The following is a 21,817-nucleotide window of genomic DNA, read 5'->3' as shown; positions in this document are numbered from 1 at the left end:
GTCCCGCCTCACTTAACGATTCCTCCACATCAACTCACTTCAATGTAAGCATAACTGTTTCATATGCTTCGCTTTCAGGTCCATTTTAGTCATTGCACCCATTCCCAAACCCCTGAATTCTCCACAAGGATATTCATTGTTTTATTTTAATCCATATAAGCAACTTGTTATCTCCTTTCTGCTAAAACTGGAGATGTTACCAAATGGTACAATTACTTGAGGAGAGGCATTTTGGGGGGATCTGACTGCTATCACAACATGATTGAATTCCAGAGAGGTCCTTCACAGGCTGATGACTGACACATCACATACACCCGTTTTTCTGTCAGTTGACAATGTTGGCAAGCAGGCAGATGTAAAGAAAACAGATTTAAAGCTTTTTTTTTTGTTTTTGCCTTGCTGAGAGACTGTCTACAGGTTAATTAAACCCTTGCAACTTTTGAACTGAGACAAAGTTGCATTGTCTTAACACGTGTTTTTGTTAAATAGGGCAAGTATTAGCACCCAAATGAATGAGACAGAATGATAAACGCAGTACATACATGCAACACTGCCTTTCAGTGGCTCCAAAAAAGCATTAAGTAAAATACGCTGACTTGCCCTACATGAACACAAGCAGACACACAAAACTGTAGTTGTGTATACAAATCAGTCCTGCAGCCCTTCGGTAGTCAGCCAGAGAGCAGAATACACAAAAGCTGGGGAGCACACACCAACACTACAGAGTACCTAGTACAAAAATGAAGATCACTATATCAGATTTTAAATTAGCCTGCAAGCTCTCTTGTGCAGATGAAGCCACACAAACAAATGAAAACCCATTAAGTACAATATATTATGGTTCCCTCCCACCCCCTTGAAAGTACTATGGGATTAATAGACAACTTCGGAACAATTCATGGTCAACAACTTAAAACTGCAAATAAGTCTTAAGCATGCAATTATGAATATAATTTGAGTGAAAAACTCCTGGAAATACCAGTAGATTACCATTATTATGCAGTAAACTGAACTTAGTAATCAAAAGTTTGTTCTCTCTTTACTATTAATAGCTCATGAAATTCATTGTATTAGAACAAGCTAAAGAAAAAAATTCATGTAATGAAAACTGTCAGCTCAGTATTAACTAAAAGTTTTTCTCTTGTAATTAGCTTTTTTAATTATAGCAGCAGCTCAACAAGTCCTCTGAATCTTAAAAAAATAGTACTTATAAAAAACAGAATTAGACAAACTCACAGAATTTAACTGAATTTATATTTTCACCAGGTCCTGTAAACACAATTGTTTCATTACAAATTCATACTTTAGATGGTTCCGTACTCACATGCATTCATTCAAACTCATGGTTCCATATTCATATACAGGAAAAAAGAACAATCAATTTCTGTTCATTTAAACTTCAGGCCACTGTATTTATGACTCCAAGTTACAATTCAATATACAACAAATGACGAAACACTTTGTATTTACATCTTTAATCTATCCATTCAAAAAACAACATTAATGAGCAAATTTTCAGTGTGCAAAATTTGACCTTTCATACTGCAACCTCCGTGAGATTACAAGATCAACACCGGTTTTTCATCATAATATTGCTGGCACAAATAACTTGTTTTTCAAGCTAACCACAGCGTATCACAGAACACCTGAAAACAGTATTTTTCATATTTTGTGGTACTGAAGAAGAAATTTGAGTTGGGGCAACTTTAAAGGCAATAATTATTTTTTTTTTCAAATTAAGCCAAAGAAAACCTGTTACTAATTAATTGTTGCTCTGTTTTCCCCAGATATTGGTAACACCAAAAACTGAAATCAATGAAGCTGAGATTTCATCATTTCCAGAGGATACATTTATTCTGATAAGTTCATTGTCATCTCTGCACTTATCTCAATGCATGAGAAGCAGTAGTCTTAAAATACTGAAAAAAAATAGATACAGCTACACTTTAAGTGTGCTTTAATGATATCAGCTGTGGATTCTATCAGAATTATTTCATATTTTGAAAATTATTTTTTTCTGATCTAATTTAGTCTCTCACATTTTTCCCTCAGTGCAGCTTGTAGTAAAGAATGAAACCAAACCCAAACTTTTTTTGGTTTATAACGTTTTTGCTTTTATGAAGAAATCCACTGAAATTTCTGTCAAAAAGCTTATGAACCCTACTTCAATCTTATTTGAATGGTGCAACATGCCAGAAAAGTATTTTTCAAACTGAAAAACTACTGCAGCGATACAAATTAGCTACTCCACAACCTCAGTATTGATCAGGAGTCATAGCAGCAAATTGCTCAATTCTAACTCTTGCTTACCTCGCTATAAAAGCTAGATATTTAGCCCTTAAATGAAGCACCTCACTCCCTTTTTAAATTTTGTTAAGTTTTCTTAAGCTTTCTTTTACAGAGATTGACTTTTCTATGCAAACATTATGCCCTATTAGTACTAAATGTTTAAAGAAATGTGGTATGTTAACTTTGAAGTCTTTTAGCTTTACAATATAAAACCTGATCATTGGAAATGACTAAAAGCATGAAAATTAACAGTTTTTCATATTAATTCAATAAATTAAATATTTTAACTGTCTATCTCACACTATTTACTCCCCTGTAACGTACTTGGGGGTGTTTTTCTGTAACAGAGCTCTCTGTGTTGTCAAAACAGGAAGCAATCTTCACCGAGTTTAACACAAGGCAAGTCGTATTGGATTCTCAAGGTTTGCTTTCAAGGTCTCCAGAAACTTTGAAGCCAGTTCATCATCTACCACACGACCATCACTTGAAAGAGTCACTGTCATGAGTTGATGCTGCTTAAGCTTCTCATTCCCTTCTTCATCTTCCACAACCTTGAGCTCTGGTCTTGCTCGACCCACAGCTAGGATGCAGGCCTGTGGAGGGTTTATGACTGCAGTGAAATCGTTGATGCCAAACATGCCCAGATTGGAGATACTAAATGAAAAAGAAAAAGAGTTATCAGTAATGTCAGAAATGACATCTCCTAGAAGAAGGAAATCTATATCCAATGACTACTGTGAGCTAATTTCTTTCTGAAGGCCAAACACATTAACTCACTGAAAAGATATGAACTGGATTCCAGTTGGGCATATTCAGACTCTGAGACCTGGGATTTTTTAATTATAAGTAATGCACCTTTTTCTAGAGTCCTATTTCCTTAAAGGAATTCATCATTACATTACAGCACAGTGATCACAAAAGCAGTTGCAACACTTTTGCTGCCTGGGAATACACAGTAACATCCAAAGTTCCTTTGGGCAGATAAACGCATCATCTCCAAGGAAGCACTAGATGTATTGCAAGATACCAGAAAGCTACCAAAATAAGACAACTCGTGTAATTTCTGTCACTGGAGCTCTAATCACAGATTAAAAAAAATAAAAAGTTACCTTCCCTTAAAATAAAAACCATAGTGTTTTGTGTTTTAATTGTAAGTGTGCCTAGTATCTTCTGTAAATTGCTGGGCAAAAACTGACCAAGATAAGGAAATTCATCTAACATAACCTGAGAACTACACAGTCCCCATACAATAACATTTTAAAATGATATTTGTGGGCCCATAATGGCCTGTTTCAAAAACAATGTCTTCAGAGTACAGAAAAAAAAGCAAGAATAGAAAGACAAATGCTAAAAATGCAGAAAGCAGACAAGCTTACTTTCATAAATAGGGCTGTCAGGAAAGTGATACCTTCACATAAAACTTTGCCTATGCCTATTCTAAGCCAAATGCCTTTTAGATCAAACCTCACAACTTCAAGTTAAAATAGCCAAACAGTATGTTTTGGGCATTTAGATTGTCACTCAGGCACAGAAAAGCCTTATCATGCCTTTCTTTCTTGAAAACTTTGTCTGTATCACCAGCTGGGAAGTGGTACATAAGGGAGGGCTGGACTCTTGTGATAGACTGTTCACCAGAGAAAGTTGGCCTACCATCTTCTCCTTCTGTTAAAGTTATTGCAAGAAGTAGAAAAAGATAATCTGTTATTCTCTCATGGGCCATTTGTGTTTAAGACGACATCCGTGCCTTCACTGTTGCATTTACATAATCTTTTTATACTGAAAGGTCTACAAATTTTATGACCACTCCTCCAGCATGACACAGCCACTTATTCAAGACAGGTGCAGCCCAGGCACACTCTGCTATATATTACGGCAGTATTTCTGCAGAAGTGTCATTTTTAGCAGTATTCTCATCACAATTATTCCATTATAGAAGATAAGAATATTAATGATGATCATTCAGACTTAACTTTTAAAAACTGACAAAAAGAGAGGTGAGCTAAAATTTAACAAAAAATGTTCCTTGATGATGCTGTTTGGCAAGAAACACTTCACTTAATAGATTTTAAATAGTAGCATATATTTAATATTTTTTCTATGTGCTCTGGTTTTGATGTTTCAGTTAAAAGCAAATTGCAAGAGTTAACACCACAACTTTGCTATAGCACTTGTTACCCCTCTAGAGACATTCTTCTAGATGAATTCAGACAAACAGTGCATTACTGTATGCTGTGCTACCTCTGACAAAGAACTTTTTTAAATATTTATTTCAAAAACTATTATCTATGCATTCTCCTAATTAAACGATGAAATTAAAGAAAAACAAGCAAAAAACCTTTCTTCTGCAAATTCAAAAAACTAGGTGCAAATACAAAAGTCGGAACAGTCTTGGTGTGAAAAACCTGAATTCATCAAAAAAAAAATGCAAAGCCTGAATCATAGCAGGCTCTGATGAAATAGACTTGTTGAAAACTAGTACCAAGATAATACTTTCCCCCAATACATGACATTCAGCCTAGGCTTAGCCCTCATAATTATCCCAACGGAGTTTCATCCTAAATGAATCAAGATTTTAAAAGGTAACACATTAATACATAGTAAAATGGCTGAGAATATAGCAGTTCTGAACCCACATTGCTTATATTAAACACTGCTAGAGAATGTTACCTAAAAGATCCTCCCTGGTACTCTTCAGGTAGCAGCTTTCCATCTCTTGCTTTCTTTGCTAGAGCCTAAGGAAAATGAAATAAGAAAAAGATGAGGAACAAGGAAAAGAAATTAAAGTGCCATAAGAGTTTCATTCTTTTTACTTCAGCGAGACGTTGTAAGTACCATACAGCCACAAGAAAAAGTCGTCAGCTTTTGGATTGTGGCGAGCATTTCAGCAATGTTGTTGTTGTAGGTGCAATGATTTGACAAAAAAGACTAGGACACAAAGCTTCATTTTCCCAACTATATCGCCTATCGCAATAAAAGCTGTTCTCTCACCTTATGAGCTTTGCTTCAGTTTTCACAATGGAACCACAGTGTTTTTATATAACAGGAATATCTAGCAATATACTGATGAGACAAATTCACTGTATCCCCCTCAACATATTTGGTTTAAGAAATTGTCAGGTATCACTATAGAGCTTGCTATTAGATGGAGAGAAAATATAATTCTTTCAGCTAAGTATTCAGCCATGTTCAACGTAAGTAAGACTGCCCTTCCTGCAACATCCATTTCATCCACGAGACTTTTCTGCTTCTAAACACAAGAAAAGAAACTCTCCAGAAGAGTTTTCTTTAAAACATGACCCAAGAAATTCATACCATGTTCTAAGGTGATAAGATCATAAAGTACACTATGCATCCCCTAGCATGTTTCTAGCTTAGTGGACTTCTTAGACAGAAGCAGTCTAAGGTCTACCAGTCTACCAGATGAGTAATTCTTGCAGTACGCGTCACATCAGGAGGACTGTGTAGAGCCCAAAAGAAATGGCACCCATAAGTGGATCACGAGCCAGTTACTCAAGCCAGCAAGCTGTTCCTACACCTTTGTACAGATTCCAATGGAAAAGTGGTGACTGGAAATGTGCAGGGTGACTTCTCCATTAGTAGCAATCTTTTCCAAAGCTGGAGCTCTTCAAATGACAGCATAGACTGACGTGGGAATATACAGAACAGGCAAATTATCCTATTCACATGCAATACATTTAGTGCTTTTGGCGTGTAATATACTTATTCTGCAGGTGGAAAAGTGCATGGAGAATGTCAAGTTGTGACCGTTCCAGCATTACAACAGCATAATACTAAAATAAACTCTTCCAAAAGCACAGTCAGAGAAGTAGGCTTAGATCTCAGTTACTGGGGAAGATTGATAAAAGCAACAGTCTCTGCATTTTCCTCCTTCCGTGCAAAATAACAACAATTAGAGTTTCCAAGCATTTAATTATGTTAGGGAAATACAAGTGGAAGTGAATGGAAAAAAAAAAGCCTGATTATCACCTCACAAAAAAAAGTAATATATAACATCTATGAAACTTTGTTGGAGAAAAAGATTCCAGGAATCCCCTCTGTTTTCTAGGAATTTTCTACTTCCTTTTTAGGAGTTCTACTGCTGCTTTCTATGATTTTTTCTACATTCTTTCTAGGAATCACCCTTCTTTCCAGGAATTTACCTTTCTGCCCCACATACCCTCTTTTTTTTTTTTTTTTTTTTTTTTAATAAAAAAGCCTGATTTCTGGGAATCGTTCCCTCTCCATTCCACAGAATTTTCTACATGCTTTCCATGGATATCCTATCAAGTGCTCTGCAGGAGTATCTGTGTTTTCTAGAGACTTTTAAAGTGCTCTTTAGGAACCCTCTCTCCCACAGATGTGCTTTCCAAGAATCACATATACTTTCTATGAATATCACCATCCCAAGAGGTCATTTCTATGAACCCTCACTGCCCTTTTTTCAAGGAATTCTTCCCCACCATGAATTTCAAAGAAATCCCTCTCTGCTCTCCAGTTTTCCAACTGCTTTCCGGGCATTTTCCGCAGGATTTTTAGGAGTCCTCCTCCCTTCCCCCAGTGGGCTTTCTAGGAATTTTCCATGCCATTTCCAAGACCCCACTCTTCCGTCAACATGATTTTTTTCCAGAAAAAAACCTTCCTCCTCTGCTGTTTATGGATTTTCCATGTTTTCTCAAAAATCCTAGATGTTTTCCAAGGATATACAGAAATGTTTTCCTAGTCTCCAAAACGAGCTCTGAAAAAAACATTGTCCATCTACCCAGGTAAAAACTACACTGAACTAAAGCACTCCTACAAAAACCCTGGGAAACAGCATTATCTAGTTAATTCTTTTATCACTAGAACTACTAGCCTGATCAAACGAGAGTTTTCTATCCCAGTGCTACAAAACTGTAATAATTCCAGGTGTCTACAAACATCGTGTGTTTTTTGGTGTGGTGGTTACCTGAATATTCTCAAAATATAAATAAAATATAAACCAAAATATAAACCAAAAATAAACCCATGCTCACCCATGCCAAGTTGCCTTTAGTCAACTAAATTGAATCAGTGACTTCATAAAAGCATGATATATATATCTATTTGTATATATTCACTTCTTTTGAGCAGGCAATCCCTATTGAATTACTAAATAGTTTGGTTTTCCCTTAAAAGTTAGTCTGAAGCAATAGTGCTAGGCAATGGAAACTTAAGTGATAAAGTAGTTCATAAAACAGAATTTAAATACAATCTACCTTAAAATCTCAGCAATTCCGATGGGACATCCTCTTTAAAATAAAGACTAAAAAAGGTATTGCTGTTCTACTACGACTAGCAAGAAAAGCTTTTTATATACACAATAATGTTGTTTAGGTGTCAACTTAAAAGTAATATATTAACAAATAAAAATGAAATAACCATGAAGACATCTTGTTACCAATTACTTCAATGTTTTTAAAACTACAGATACAAAAAAAAAGGTTATACTTGCTTTTATGTAATGAACAGTGATTTTTTTTTTAAATGAGCTTATAAGCAAGGTACGTACAACTATTTCTTTTTTTAAATAACCTTTGTTAGTTATGAAAGGCAGTTCAGTTTTCTCCAGCGAGGCTTGATCCTCAACAGCAAACATGGAAGAAACTCTGACTGTGAACTTAACTGTGGATGCAATTATTCTGTTTATTTAAAATCTGCGTTTCTACAGCATTTCCCTACAGAGAGCTTCATAAGCATTAATGTAATAATCATTGAAATTCCTTCTAAGGTGTTCATACCTTTGTTTTTACCAATGTATATCTGTACAATGTCTGGAAATTATAAAACAACTATTATACTTGCCACTGGATCCAACAGAGATCAGCGATATAACAGCTCCTAGTGGAATAATACTACTTCATACCGTGTATGAAAAGTTATATTACAGCACAAAAAGGGATTAATTCATGTCGCAACTATAACTACTAACCAATTCATTATCTGTGCCAAAGTTTATCCAAGCTAGTTTATCCTCCACCCACATGCAAACAAAAAGAAGTCAATTCCATCATAGTTTCCACTTATGACAGTTGCTTTTATCAGTTTTAACCAAGTGAAATAAACAGACTGCTTAATTCTATTGATGAGTATTTTCCACAAGAAATAAAATCTTGGCACATCTTCTTGAACCATTTTGTGAGACAAACCCAACCAGTAGATGGACAGTAACATCCATGACACTGCTGGTCAAGGTAAACAACTGTCTTCCCTACGTACATTTCTAAACAGTTTCCAGGCAAGGATCATAAAAGGCCACAGTAGTCCAACAATTGCAATGCCTTCAGCTTAAAACTAAACAGCAAGAAGCTTAAGGAAATCTCCTTCTTATGAATCAACCACTAAGTAATTCAAGCTTAGACCAAGTTTTAAAAACTATGACACATTTTCTATGAATTTAAAAGTTAAATGGATACATTTAACTTTATTTTAGGCTTTTCTTCATCTCTAAATAATTATTGAACTAGGAGTTAATAGCCACAGGAATTGTGTTCACAAAATAGAGTCTGTATGAGCATGATACATATGTGCAATTGCATTACTCAAGTGATGAAAATATGGTACTAGGATGCACATGACCTGGAAAAAAGTTAGATTTAACATGCAACAGGAGACGAGTAGGCAACTTTCACAAAGAAAACAGCTGCCAAAATACAGGAAAACTGGTGGAGAAACAGATACAGTTTCATAGTTTGTACCTTCAGAGCATGTGCTTGTGTGAGGGGTACATATTTGTTTCAATAATTCAGTGAAGTTGAGGAGCAAAATTTTGTTGGCGTGGATACCTGCAATCTGTCTGACTCAATGGCTTTTGTACAGAGTAGTTGTGACCTATGTTACACACATTCCATTTGAAATGAAAGGGAAATTGAAATGCTTACTTTATCATAGCCTATTAAACATAATGCACGAGTACGCTTTAATTGTGGGAGCTGTGGAACACAATTTTTGGTAAGAAAGGTTTGCAATACTGTGTCACAGTATTAACATATTGGGGATGAAAACTGAAGCATATCCTATATTTCACTTCTAATAATGTTTTCCTTCTTGCCATTCTATCACTAATCACAAAGTAATTGAACAATCTCAGCTGACCTTCCTCATTGGCTGGCTAGAATATTAGTGAAATGATTTACTTTCACAACATGTGGAACATGAAACAAGTAATACTAACCAGAAAATCTAAAAGACATCTTATTCAGAACATTTTGTGTGATGACAAGTCTTTTTTTTGTTACAACTCTGTTAGTTGTTCCCTTCTGCTTATGCAGACTATCATGATTTCTGTAGTTTTCAGTAAAAGACAAAAATTTATAAAGAATAGCTTCTGTCTTGTTTTAGGACACTTTCATGCCCTAGCAGCTACCTTCACTATATTCTCCAGATACTGCAAGCCTTACATTAGCACACATTAAATGACAAAGAAAAGCTCAGGTTAGAGCATTTCATCATTCATTGTGTTTTTGCCTGCCACAAAACACTTCCACTATGGCTGGCGAAAAATTGCCATGGATTCAAGTCACCAATTGGCACCTGGCCTATGCACACCATACTGCTTGTTTGTAAGAGGAGTTTAATGTTTCCTTTGGGGTGACATTCTCAGTATGAGAAGTTGCAGAAAGTAATAAGTGCCATAATGTAACTACACAGAATGTAACATGAGCAGCTACAAACACATTTCTGGGAAAGGTAGGAAAACAAAACACAATCTCAAAACTAAAATTGAAAATACTACAGAAATCAATATTACCTCATAAGAATTAGAGAAATACATTGATGGCATCAAAATGCAGAAGTCTGTACAGTTTTATTTTTCAAACAGGCTAGCTAGCCATCATGTTGTTTAGTTGCACGGTAAGTCGTTGTTCAATAAAATAAGTTGTAAAATTAATAGTAATTAATAATTAACTCTAAGAAATACTGAAACAGCTTTAGATCCATTTTGAAAATGCTCTTCTTTTTTATTGATGTGTCATGCTACATTTTTCACTACAAGAAACTACATAGTTATTTTATTTCTCAGCCTACTGTACATTGAAGTCCTACCTTTGCAGAGGCAGCAATTTCCTGTATTCCCTTGGCAGCAACATCTTTTATGATCGGTGTAATGAGACCTCGGTCTGTTGCCACAGCAATAGAAATGTCAATGGACTGCAGCTGCCTGCAGCCTTCTCCATCCCAGGTTGCGTTCACATCTGGCATTTGCTAGGAAAAAAAAAAAGACAGCTGGTAGAAGAACAATGGTGCAATCAATTATCAAGAAAAAGGAAAATCCTTTAAGACACATAGCATGATACAGGTATTCACCAAATTAATTAGTGCATCACAGACTGCTGCTTGTAAATGAAGGCAAAAGATCAGGTCACACCTGTCATCAGGACTGCTACAAGCAGGACAAAAAAATAATAAAATCACTGTAAAGCTCTAAGAATAGATTTACATGATTAGCTTGATTTAAACTTACTTTGACAAAAAGCATGAATACATACTCCAGGAACCAAAATAAACAACGGCAGGGGACCCAGAAGATTTCTTTTTGTGCTACTAGAGAACTAACAAATTATCAAAAGCCTCTAAATTCCTTCAGGAGTCACTGGCACCACCTTACCGACACCCAGAACACAAGAACCACAAAGCATTGTAATTTCTCCCCCCAAATAATTCACAGGATATTGACTTTAAAAGCATAGAAAACAGATCTTACTATACCCGTGTGTTCTTTTCCAGTTTTGTCTCAAGCCTTACCCTCAACAAATAAAGCTAAAAGAGGAATATGCTGCGGGTACACTCATTGTTATTGGGATGAAGTTCTCCTAAAATGCATCAGAAATCTTTCTGCAAAGACCTCCAATTAAAATTCAAATAATATTTACTGATATGTTTAATGATTTTTTGTGAGTTTATCATATAAAGCTGGAGCAGCTCAGGGGAAAAGAAAAATAATAAACCAACATATAGGTGTAGTCTCAGGTCACTGATCAGATACACTGTGAAGGTGCTATTTCTAGTAAGTCCAAGATTAATATTGAGTAACCTTAATGAAACTCGGGATTGGGAAATTGAAAACTGACACCACAGTGCAGAAGATATTCCAGAAAAAAAGTTATGGGAGGTACACAGAGCTAAGCTTCATTCATGAAGACACTAACTAACACTATCATATAATTTATTTAATGGAAAAAAAAGGAAGAAAAAAATCAAGTATAAAAAACAAATAATAATCCAGTCTGTGTGTAGGAACTCACATTTTTTTTTGTTCTAGTTTTTCTTCTCTAACATAAGAAAAGGGGTAACTTGTCACTTCAGCATTATGGGTATAACTCCTGAACCATTAAGTACAATACTAAATAACTGAATGAACGGTATTGGCCACATAACATTAAGCAATTTTAAGCAATATATTTCAGTCTAAGCTTCACATGCCATTAGGAGAAGATGAAAACTATGCTTCTGTCACAACTTGTCTAAGCCATTGTAGGAATGTTCTGTAAGTGGGAAAAAAAAGGAGAATATGACCTGAAATCAAGTGTCTTAAAGCCCCAGATTGGATAAACAATCTTAAAAATGGTTGATAAGGGTTGTGATCTAAATACTCTAATTAAGAATTTTAAAAATCAAGACTCTTTTTTTTCCAGAAAGTTATTTCATTGTTTCAACTATAAGCAAACAAACCTTTACCTGTATTACAGAGAGGTTTAGCTTATTAAACCCACGCATTTATAAATAACGTGGTTTTAACATTTTACCCAAACCACAGCAGAGGTCTTTCCATATGTATATCTTTAATAACATATGTAGGCTGCTATGCTCTTCACATAAGGGAAAATTAAGTCTGTTTTCAAATTGAGCTTAAATGTGAATTTCTTTGAATCACTGTTACACTAAGCTAGTTTACTATTTTAGATTTATTACTTTAGATAAATTTAAAAAGTAAACTTTTTTAGAAAAAAGGGAGGGGAAAGGGGAGAAAATAATCAAACGAAACTGCAATGTGGAAAACCAAGCATTTGAAATCCAAATGAATGCAAAGGTCATAATATTTCTACAGGAAAAAAAAATACTTAAATCAGAAGAGATAAAATAATAACTCCGAAATAAGTTTACATGGAAAGAAAAAGCTTTTGTTCAATGGTAAGACCCACTGTTTCCTTTGTCATCAGTGATTAAGAGTATATATTCACATCAAGTACTAGCATTTAACACAGTACAACAATGTAATGTGAATAGCAATAGAGAAAAATGTGTTTATTTTCAATAATTTAAGAATTCTTATATTCATTTAATAACTGATCATCAATTATAAAATTCAATTATTAAATTATTGAAGGCAATTATTCACTTACCTTCAGAGTAACTGCTGTCGCCTTGATAATAAAATCATTTACAGACACTTTAATGTCATCTGCAAAAAGAAAAAAAATCATTACCCTTAAGATGTGTTTATCAGACCTGTGTAATGACAAGATTCCAGCAATTCAGCAGATTTGCTTCTTAGAAACATTGTCAGAAAGTATCTCATCTTTAAATTACTATCATAAAAGTGAGAACACTTTCTCCCCTTAGAACAAAAGGAATATCAAGAAAGAGAAGTCTCCTCAGCATAGACATCCTTTCTAGCTTTTGATATAAAGTCAGAGTAGCTGCAAACTTGAATATGATCGTTCGCTCTAATGAGAAGTATTCCATATGTGTTTTATGTTTCATATATTTACTTTCCATGTAGAAGACTATTGTAGGATCTAACTACACAAAGATAATACTGAAGACTGTTATAATTGTGTACTGTAATGCATAAACTGGAATAATTGCAAAGATCAGCTTTTGTTCAGCTATGAATCACAAGTATGTCATTCTCCAGTGACCCTTGTAGCCCTGCAATGCAAGAATTAGCAAGGTGAAGGCACCTGCGAATCCTTAAATTGAGTTAATGCTATCTTTTAAAGCAAGCTGCAAAATAATATGCAAGTAAGCAAGTTAATAAGCAAAACTACACACAAAGTCAATATTAGCTAGAAACATATAAGATAACCTTAAGAGGAATGGATATATTTATTTTGACTTAAGCATAACAAATACTGCATATCACTTAGTACATTTGCTTCCTTTCCCCCAAAACTTGGAAGAAGGAAGGGAAAAAATGGCTACATATGCTCTGCATGCATCTTTCAAAGCTTTAGGAGACCAAAGTACTAATAATGATCGTGACTGCCAACAGAAGCAAAGCCTAGAGACACAATGCAGAATATTCCATAGTTGCTGTAGAATTATCCTGAAGATAAGGTATTTACACAATATTAAATTCATCATGCTTATAATGAAAAAGGTAAATTACTCTGCTGTCGTCGTGACTGTTGTCACAGATCAAGAAGCAAAACTACTTAATTTTTGAGACTGACTTATGGCATGTAATAAATATACATGTCTTTAGGAATGCTTCTCTGATGGGAAAATCATTTACAGATAATTATGTAAATTTCTCAAGTGATCATTAATTTAGAGGAATTAACCAAGTGACCATTTTGCCACATAATTGACTTGCAATGTCAGCCATTAGAAGAAACCCAGAACTCTAATATAACACCAGGGAATCTACAAGTACCAAACTGGATTGATGGAACTGCAGCATGAGAAAAAAAACCTGCCCTTTTAAATACATGTCAATTGTACTTTACTGATGTGAAAATTGGGTAGAAAGATTTTAGTCTGCATTGTTAATTTTTAAAATATTAAGAAATCCTATTGCACAGTACACTTAACTGATTTTAGGAAAAACAAGAACTATTTTAGTAATATCAAAGCAATTTCTGATTATTACCTTAAACTTCCACAATATTTTCTAAACATGCCATTTCAGTGAATACAAGTTGTGACAAAAAAGTGAAAACTTCATTTCTTAGTCTTATACAAATATATTTTTGTATAAATTAAACAGTGACACATGAAAATTGGAATTTCCACATTACATATAATAAGATTTATAGCGCTTGATTCAATTGTCAATGTGTATTTCAAAATTATCCAGTTCTCTGCATGAAAGATTTCTGTTTACCTACCATCTTAACACAGCCTTAAGCATGTATCTAAGTTTTTCGTTGCCTCACATTAACACCATTACTGTCTGTCTTCAAGGGGAATTTACCATGCATTGGCTGGCAGGGGTTAAGAACTTTCTGTTCTTATCATGGATAAGCCATTCTCAACAAGAATTTGAGAGACTGTATTAGCTTTCCCTTTTCCAATAAATTCAGTGAAGAAGCCAGCAAAACTAAAAACTTTAACTTTGTACCCAAACGATAGTACACGAGGGTATTTTAATTTAAAGCTTCCCCTGTTATCTTTCACAAGAAGAATTTGAGTTTTTAAACCATAAAAAAAATCTAAGTATTCCTGTATCTGGATGAAATGAAACAAAAACCAACTGGACAATGCATAGTCCTCTGCAGTTGCCAGCTAACACAATGGTTTGTAGACAAAGTAACAGCTCTGTCTTCCTGTATCTTGACAAGCTACCCAGTTCCACTAATCACACAGGACTATAGCTTGAGTCCGACATACAAAACACCAAATATGCCATCATGTTCTGTCCACCACCTCCTGGACACAAGGTGATGTGAACAAGGCAAAGTACACATTAGTACCACATGCAATACATAAGTCAGTTTAACCACTGACCTTTGGCCAATTCAGTTCTTAATTTCAAAATAGCATCAATGTCACAGTCAGCAGCAGCATATGCATGAGGTATAGTAGTTTTAGACTCCGTTAATCTCTTAGCAATAACTCTTCGGATGTTGCTAGCTGGGATTTCTGTGAATGTGCCCTGAAAGAAATCACATACTACACATTAAATATCAAGAGAGCAAACATACACTCCCTTTGCTGAAACAAAATTCCCAATACTGATGCTTTATCATTGGTGGCTCCCATTCACTTTAAACTTCACCTATGAGGATCAGAAAGCAGCACATTCCAACTACAGAAAGTAACATGATTAAGATCAGTGAGTGTTCTAGTCTATTCCACTGAATTTGGATTAAATCAACAGGTTGTACAGAACAAAGACAGTTTCACTTTACAGTATAGAATTAATCCTAAAATTAATTCCTGTAGACATCTTCAAAAAAATATGTCCAAATATTCAGGCTTCAGTTCTCAGCCAGGGTATGTAAGCACTCTTCTCCATCTACCAGACCTGACATATTGCTCAGACTATGCTTAGTTCCCTATAGATTATAATACATATTTCCTCAGTGAATTACTACTTTTCCAGTTCTCAGAGTAGTTGCTTCAGACAGGTTTCACTGCATATCTTTTTCCTTATTCTTCCTCTCTCTCTCCAAGATACATTCAGTAATGTTTCAATACAAAAAGTTTCCCCAACTTCTTCATAGAAGCAAATCATCTTTTAAGAAAGCAGTGGCTTTCAGCACTAAGCAGCAGTGGCAATATTTACCTCTAATAAAGGTAAGGACTTAAAAGAAACATTACCGGTGCAGCTGGTTGTCCTGGTGTGGAAAGTGGTGGAACTGCTGGCCTTGGATAAGCAGAAGTCACAGCTGTTGCTGGCAAAGCAGAAGGCACTGCACTAGGCTGGGAAGGAGCTGGAGAAACCATAGGTTTCAATTCACTGGGTTTGCCCTTCTGCTTCTCTTGCAGAAGTTTGAGAGCATCCCTGGTGATTAAACACAGTGAAATACTGACAAAGAAGAAACAATTTCAAAAATTCCCAAAGTATTACTGCTCCATCACTAATTTGTTGGCAAACTATGTGCATTTCAATTTCTGTTGATAAACCAAATGTTAAGAAGATGATTTTTAAACTGATACAATTACTGTTTTTGTATCTTGAGTTACAGTAAATTATCTCATTAATTTCTATTAAAGTTGTTTTTTTTTTAATATGCAGTAACAGAAAACATTTGTGTCAGAGAAGCATGTCTGTCATCACTAATTGTTGGTGTATAAGACAATTTGTAAACTGCACTAACAATTCTTGTAAATAAGGTATCAGAGTACATTTACTTAGGCTATAAAGTTCTGAAAATCTCAAATACAAGCTATTTCATTTGTTATACTTGGAACCACTTCAACTAAAATTAATTATGTTGTGATAATTATGGTAGGTTTCTAATGCTACTTTATAAATAATGCTCACAGGAAATTAAGCATTACACTTACCAACCATTTCTCTGTACCTTCCTGACATAAATATGCACAAACGTATAGGTAGTATACAAGTTCACACTTCATATACAGTTTGAAAGATAGCACCATGCTGAAGACATACATGTAAGGAAAACTCATATCCTTAAGCTACAATCCTATACCTACAAAGGTGCATTGCATTTATATAGCTACATGCTAAATACTGTTGCACGTATGAGGTGAAACAGATAAAATTATATTTACACCACTACTGCCAACTGCAAGTAAAATAAGCTACGCTAATAAAATCTGTCTCTACCAGGGACTTGGCAAAAGAGCTGTATCAGTCATGGATCACTTATATGTATGCTCTGGATCTGATAACAAAAGCTTGTATCATGTACCCTACATAATCCTCTATCACTTCATGAAGCCATCACCACAGTATGTACACAAAGGTTTATTACATAAATTGGTAGAGGAAATCAAAAGCAAGTGTAAAAATCAGACTACTGACAACCACAGCACGGCTTCTAAATATAAGACATACCAAACAAAAAGGCTTTCGACTTTCATTAATTACTGCTCAAGGGAGAGTTTATTCTTCAGTGAGTGTCAATAGTTTATATGCTATTAATTTTTTGTGAAGGGGCAAAATCTCAGAACCACAGAACAATCTGAATGGACTTGTATTTTTTCTTAACAATAGCAATCCAGAGCCAAGAATTAAAACCTAAAAAGCTCCTTGTTTTCAATATATCTATTACTCATTGCTGAGTAATTCATCACTAAAGCTGTTACTTGTTTTTTCCAGAATTACATGCTAGCATTTCTTTTAAAAGTATTTAATGTTTAACATAATTACCACATGAGAGGGAGAAAGATGGTTAGATTTCACTGAATAAAAACCGTCTCTAGCATTACAATTTCAGATTTAAAAAAAAAAGTAACTACATGATGTAATGCAACTTTCCTACTTAACATACTAGAAGCTACCAAAAATCACTTAAGGGTTTTAGTTTGGCAGCCATAAGACAGACCATCTGTTCATTATATTATTCCCATATTACATAGGATAAAGCTTTAATAACTTTTTATATATTTAAAGTTAAGAAAATGTTTTAAAATTACTTCCATGTATTATGCAAATGGCATACGAAACAGATGGCCCTACCTACCATAGCCAAGTCAAAATGCTTTAATGATTTTGATAGCTTTCAGTGTGTTAACTGAAAAAATTATTGCTAGAATTGAGCTTATTTTTAGACTAGAATATTCACTGAGGAGTTTTTGAATTTCGCGCAAGTACGAGATAGACACTTTATTTTTTAAACGACCTACTCCGCATGACTTAACAGATTAAGAAAAATAGGCAGATCAATATTATGACTGTCGTGGGTGCAAGACTGGGAGCCTGAACATAAGATGGAGGAGGCACCAAAACATATCAAATTAAACATTTCTGTACAACGCCAACAAGTGACATCTCATCAAAACTGGAAAGGAAAGATGTTACCATCCCTTCCAAGCTACTTTATAAACCCCCTATCAATACAGGATAGTAATGGAGAAACATGAGAGGAGTACAGAAACATGAAAGAGAGCAATCTGCCCAGGGAAGATACCAGAGCTTGGTGAACATTTGTTAAACAACAGTATGCTATACCAAACCGTTATTATTAGAAGAATGCAAATTAAGGCAACTCTTCAGTTTAACCACTACTACAGAAATGTGCAGACTAACACTTTCTACTTCATCATGTTGACCAAAAGACAAAAAACAGCCACAGTAAACTGTGTGTTTTGTGCTCAAAATATACTTTACATCCTCTAATTTGCCCATTTCACACACACTACTAATAACCATTGAAGATCCAGTGTTGGCACCATGAGATTCACATACTGACAGTAGCATACCCTGGTGGCAGTTATTGTTGCTAAATTTCCTCAGCCTCCTTTCACCTGAACATCTGATTACTGTATTCATAGATTTCTTGGGAGAGGGGAAAGGTGAGCTGAGAATGCTACACACAGCTTCTACTGCACCATCAGTGTTATACAAGGAACTCATTCCCCCATAGTGACAGCTGATAAGCTGTATGAAGCACAGATACCACTGCAGGTCTGCACTTTATAAATACATTCACTCGTTGGAAACCCATTACTACATCAGTGTCCTATATCTTATTTGCAAGTGGAAAACATAAATGCCTGAGAAACTCTGAAATCCTCAATCACACCTCACTTAGTGACAGCGGGTAGGGAGGTATAGATGGAATGAACATGAAGCCTCAGAAGACCAGTTACTGCTGGTAACTAACATGCCCACCTTTTACTGTTTGCATTTACAAATCCCTACATCATCAGCAAACACGATGAGAAAGGGTAGAAGCAGTCTGAGACAATCAACAATTTTAACATACAAAAACAGTGTCTGAGCTGATGACTAGAAACAGAAGTTGACTTACTTTCTGTTAATACGTTAATTTTCTAGCATATTTCTGAAGAAAGCACAAGACACTGCTTGAAGAAAATAAACCACTCCAGAACAAAACCAATCAGAACAAGGAATATAGTAATTAAGACCTGAAGAAAATGAACTATCAGCCCACTAAGGGCGCAAATTGTGACAGAGAAAACTACCAAGTGAAATCACCTATTTCTGTTAAAAGTAAATTTTACAGTGCATTAAATCTAAAAATACAAAGTTGGGGGAAAAGAATCTTGCTTTCTTACATAACTCACTATCCTTCTTTGTTTCTTGTAATCTCAAACTTGGATTTTAACAATGTTAAAAAGTCTTGGATTTAACCAAGGAAACTTGGTGTTTAACAGTGAAAATCGAACCTGCTACAATCCCCTGAAGAATTGATCACTACTCTAGTTAGAAACAAGACTATGAGTCACTCAGCTATGAAGTATGGCACGTATTTAACAGGAATCTCAAGTTAGCAAAAGTAGTATTTCCCTGAATGTCTGTAGCAGCTTTTTACAAAAAAAAAAAAAAAAAAATCTGCAAACATTTCATTTCCAAGTATAATAGCAGAGCCTGCAGGCACCTGAAAGGCTAATACCATTTCAAAGTAATGGTTTAAAAAAAATCTGTCTGCATTTTAAAATGTATTTTCAAACTCAAGTCTTTTGTATGAAAGAGATGTTTTGAAAAAATAAGATTGTTAGTCAGAACATTTTCATAGTTACAGAAATCTTTGCTACATCTCCATGACAACTAGGAATGTTAATTAGGTGTTTCTAAGTCCTAGAGGGTTTCCACCTGCCATAGACTACAAACGCACCACAAAATACCATTACAACTGCATAATGAAGAAAATATCTGATAATTTGCTGTACATAGCACATTCTATCCATTCAAATCCCTATTTTCACTCAATTCAACCAAAGACTATATGAAAAAGCTTTAAAACAGAATGAACTTCCATAGTCTGCTTTTCCAGTACATTTCAGTTACACTAACCTAGCTTTGTATGGAAACAAAAATTCAAAAAAAGTTTGTATGGAAACAAAATTACAGCAGCTAACAAGGGCTGCGTAGGTGAATGATGGCATCAGTCAAAAATAACACGTTCACTTAGAACAAAACCAAGAATTTCTACGAAAAGTTATCTTTGATAGCTTTACACACAACTAATGCAAAGATAATATACCATTTCAAGGCTAAGCATTCTGAATCTACCACAATACCATTTTACACGCAAGCTCCTACCTCCAAGGGTTGAGTGTTAATCAGTAGAACAGAATACTCAAAACAACATTAAACTACTAGAACACTGATCACAACAAAACAGAGCTGTAAACATTCCCTGAACTAAAAATAGGAAAAACAATAACAACAACAAAGAAACACAAATGGGAGAAAAAACAGAACTCTGGGATTTCATTCATACCATACATACATTTCATTGCTCTCCACAGTTTAACAAAAAGGAGAGCAAATTAAATCCTGACAGATTTCATAGTTTAACTTCAATGAAAGAAGAAAAAGATCTGAATTCGTCAAGGAATAGGAGCTGAAGAAAAAAAGTCCGCTATTGTTTTGTTTTGGTTCTGTATTTCTAGTAGGGAATAATAGTTTAGATTCACAACAGTAGCGAACACTGCTGTCAAGGCACTGATAGCCACTGTTAATGTGACAGCAGTACCATACAATCCACATTGAATATAAAAACAAAAATCTATTTGTTTTGAAGTTAAAGGCTTCTTTAAGTATCTCCTAACCTATTATCGCCATCTGCTTGACAGGTTCTTCAAATTACACTAGGCAACTCCTCCAAGGAAAAATATAGAAGAAAAAGGTAGCTTTTATGAAAATAGACTTTTCAATTTCATGGAGATTGCTCTGGGTTCAAAGGAAGAAATAAAGGAATATGAGGTTGTATGTTTACTGAAATATCTACATACTCTTTAGTGAAGATTCCTCGAGGCCCAGAAGGTGTAACATTGCTTGGATCTAGTCCATGTGTCTCCAGAATGTTGCGAGCCGCAGGACTTAAGCGAACCCTAAGGAAATGAGGAGGAAAATTAACTATTTAAAACAGTAAGGTTTACTTCTTTACTGTAAGAGAAATTATAGAATTTATGCTGTATTGTGCAAGCAACAGCTGGGGAAGAAAACAGTTCTATGCAAAAGCTGTGATCTTAATACTAAAGACAGACTCTTCCCCCTCACCAAGCTTCAATACCAGGTTGCATTTAAAAGCACAACAGTGACTTACAGGGACCAAAATAAAGACTGCAAAACCCATCTTCAAATTTTCCTTCCACAGCAGTATAGCGGGAAAGGATTATCAGTGCAGAACCAAATACATTCTTTAATATGATAGCATATTAAAGAAGACTAGCTTGTAGTATCATAAAAAATGAGTTTCAGGAACTTGGACAAAAGGATTGCTCATCTCTACTATTTGTTTGGCTAGTTGGCTACTACTAATGCAGTTTAATTCTTATTATAACATTATTTTTTCCCTAGCTTCCATTTTTTTTTACAGTATTGATTTAATGAAGCAGATGCTCTTTGGGAAAGCAAGTCATATAGATGTAGCTGCATAATTCAGTATCTGCTTTGGAAGACTAAATATGAATTCATCCCACACTCAGACATATCTATTTGTTATTTCCTGAATGAGAATGTTTGCACTACATCAAATTTAAGGACTGTCCATACGTCCTTGTCAAAAGAACACATCGTAAATGATCATTTGATGCCAAAGATGCTAATGCATCTCTGGAATTAACAGCTGCAGAGAAACAGTTGCACATTTGACAAAAATACAAAACTTAATCCTTTCAAGTGCATGGATAATTGTCCTCCTACAGGTAATATTTGGGCATTGACCAAACGACCACTCAG

The 21,817-nt window shown here is 34.9% G+C and overlaps 1 protein-coding gene across 1 annotated transcript in view; it reads right to left on the bottom strand.

The window, feature by feature from the left end:
• Positions 1-1,232: 1,232 nt before the first annotated feature.
• The window catches only part of PDHX (pyruvate dehydrogenase complex component X), a 40,246-nt gene continuing 19,661 nt past the window's right edge, over positions 1,233-21,817 (bottom strand). The window contains exons 5-11 of the mRNA XM_072039003.1: positions 20,869-20,967; positions 15,793-15,976; positions 14,977-15,124; positions 12,648-12,706; positions 10,351-10,509; positions 4,957-5,021; positions 1,233-2,943 (exon numbers count right to left, since the gene is read on the bottom strand). Coding sequence (XP_071895104.1) covers positions 2,679-2,943; positions 4,957-5,021; positions 10,351-10,509; positions 12,648-12,706; positions 14,977-15,124; positions 15,793-15,976; positions 20,869-20,967 — 979 coding nt within the window. The 3' untranslated portion in view covers positions 1,233-2,678. The remainder of the gene's footprint in view (positions 2,944-4,956; positions 5,022-10,350; positions 10,510-12,647; positions 12,707-14,976; positions 15,125-15,792; positions 15,977-20,868; positions 20,968-21,817) is intronic.

The sequence above is a fragment of the Anas platyrhynchos genome, chromosome 5, assembly GCF_047663525.1.
Source record: "Anas platyrhynchos isolate ZD024472 breed Pekin duck chromosome 5, IASCAAS_PekinDuck_T2T, whole genome shotgun sequence".
Taxonomy (NCBI): Eukaryota; Metazoa; Chordata; class Aves; order Anseriformes; family Anatidae; genus Anas; species Anas platyrhynchos.
The sequence above is the reverse complement of the archived record's forward strand: the minus strand, read 5'-3'. Positions and strand labels throughout refer to the sequence as shown.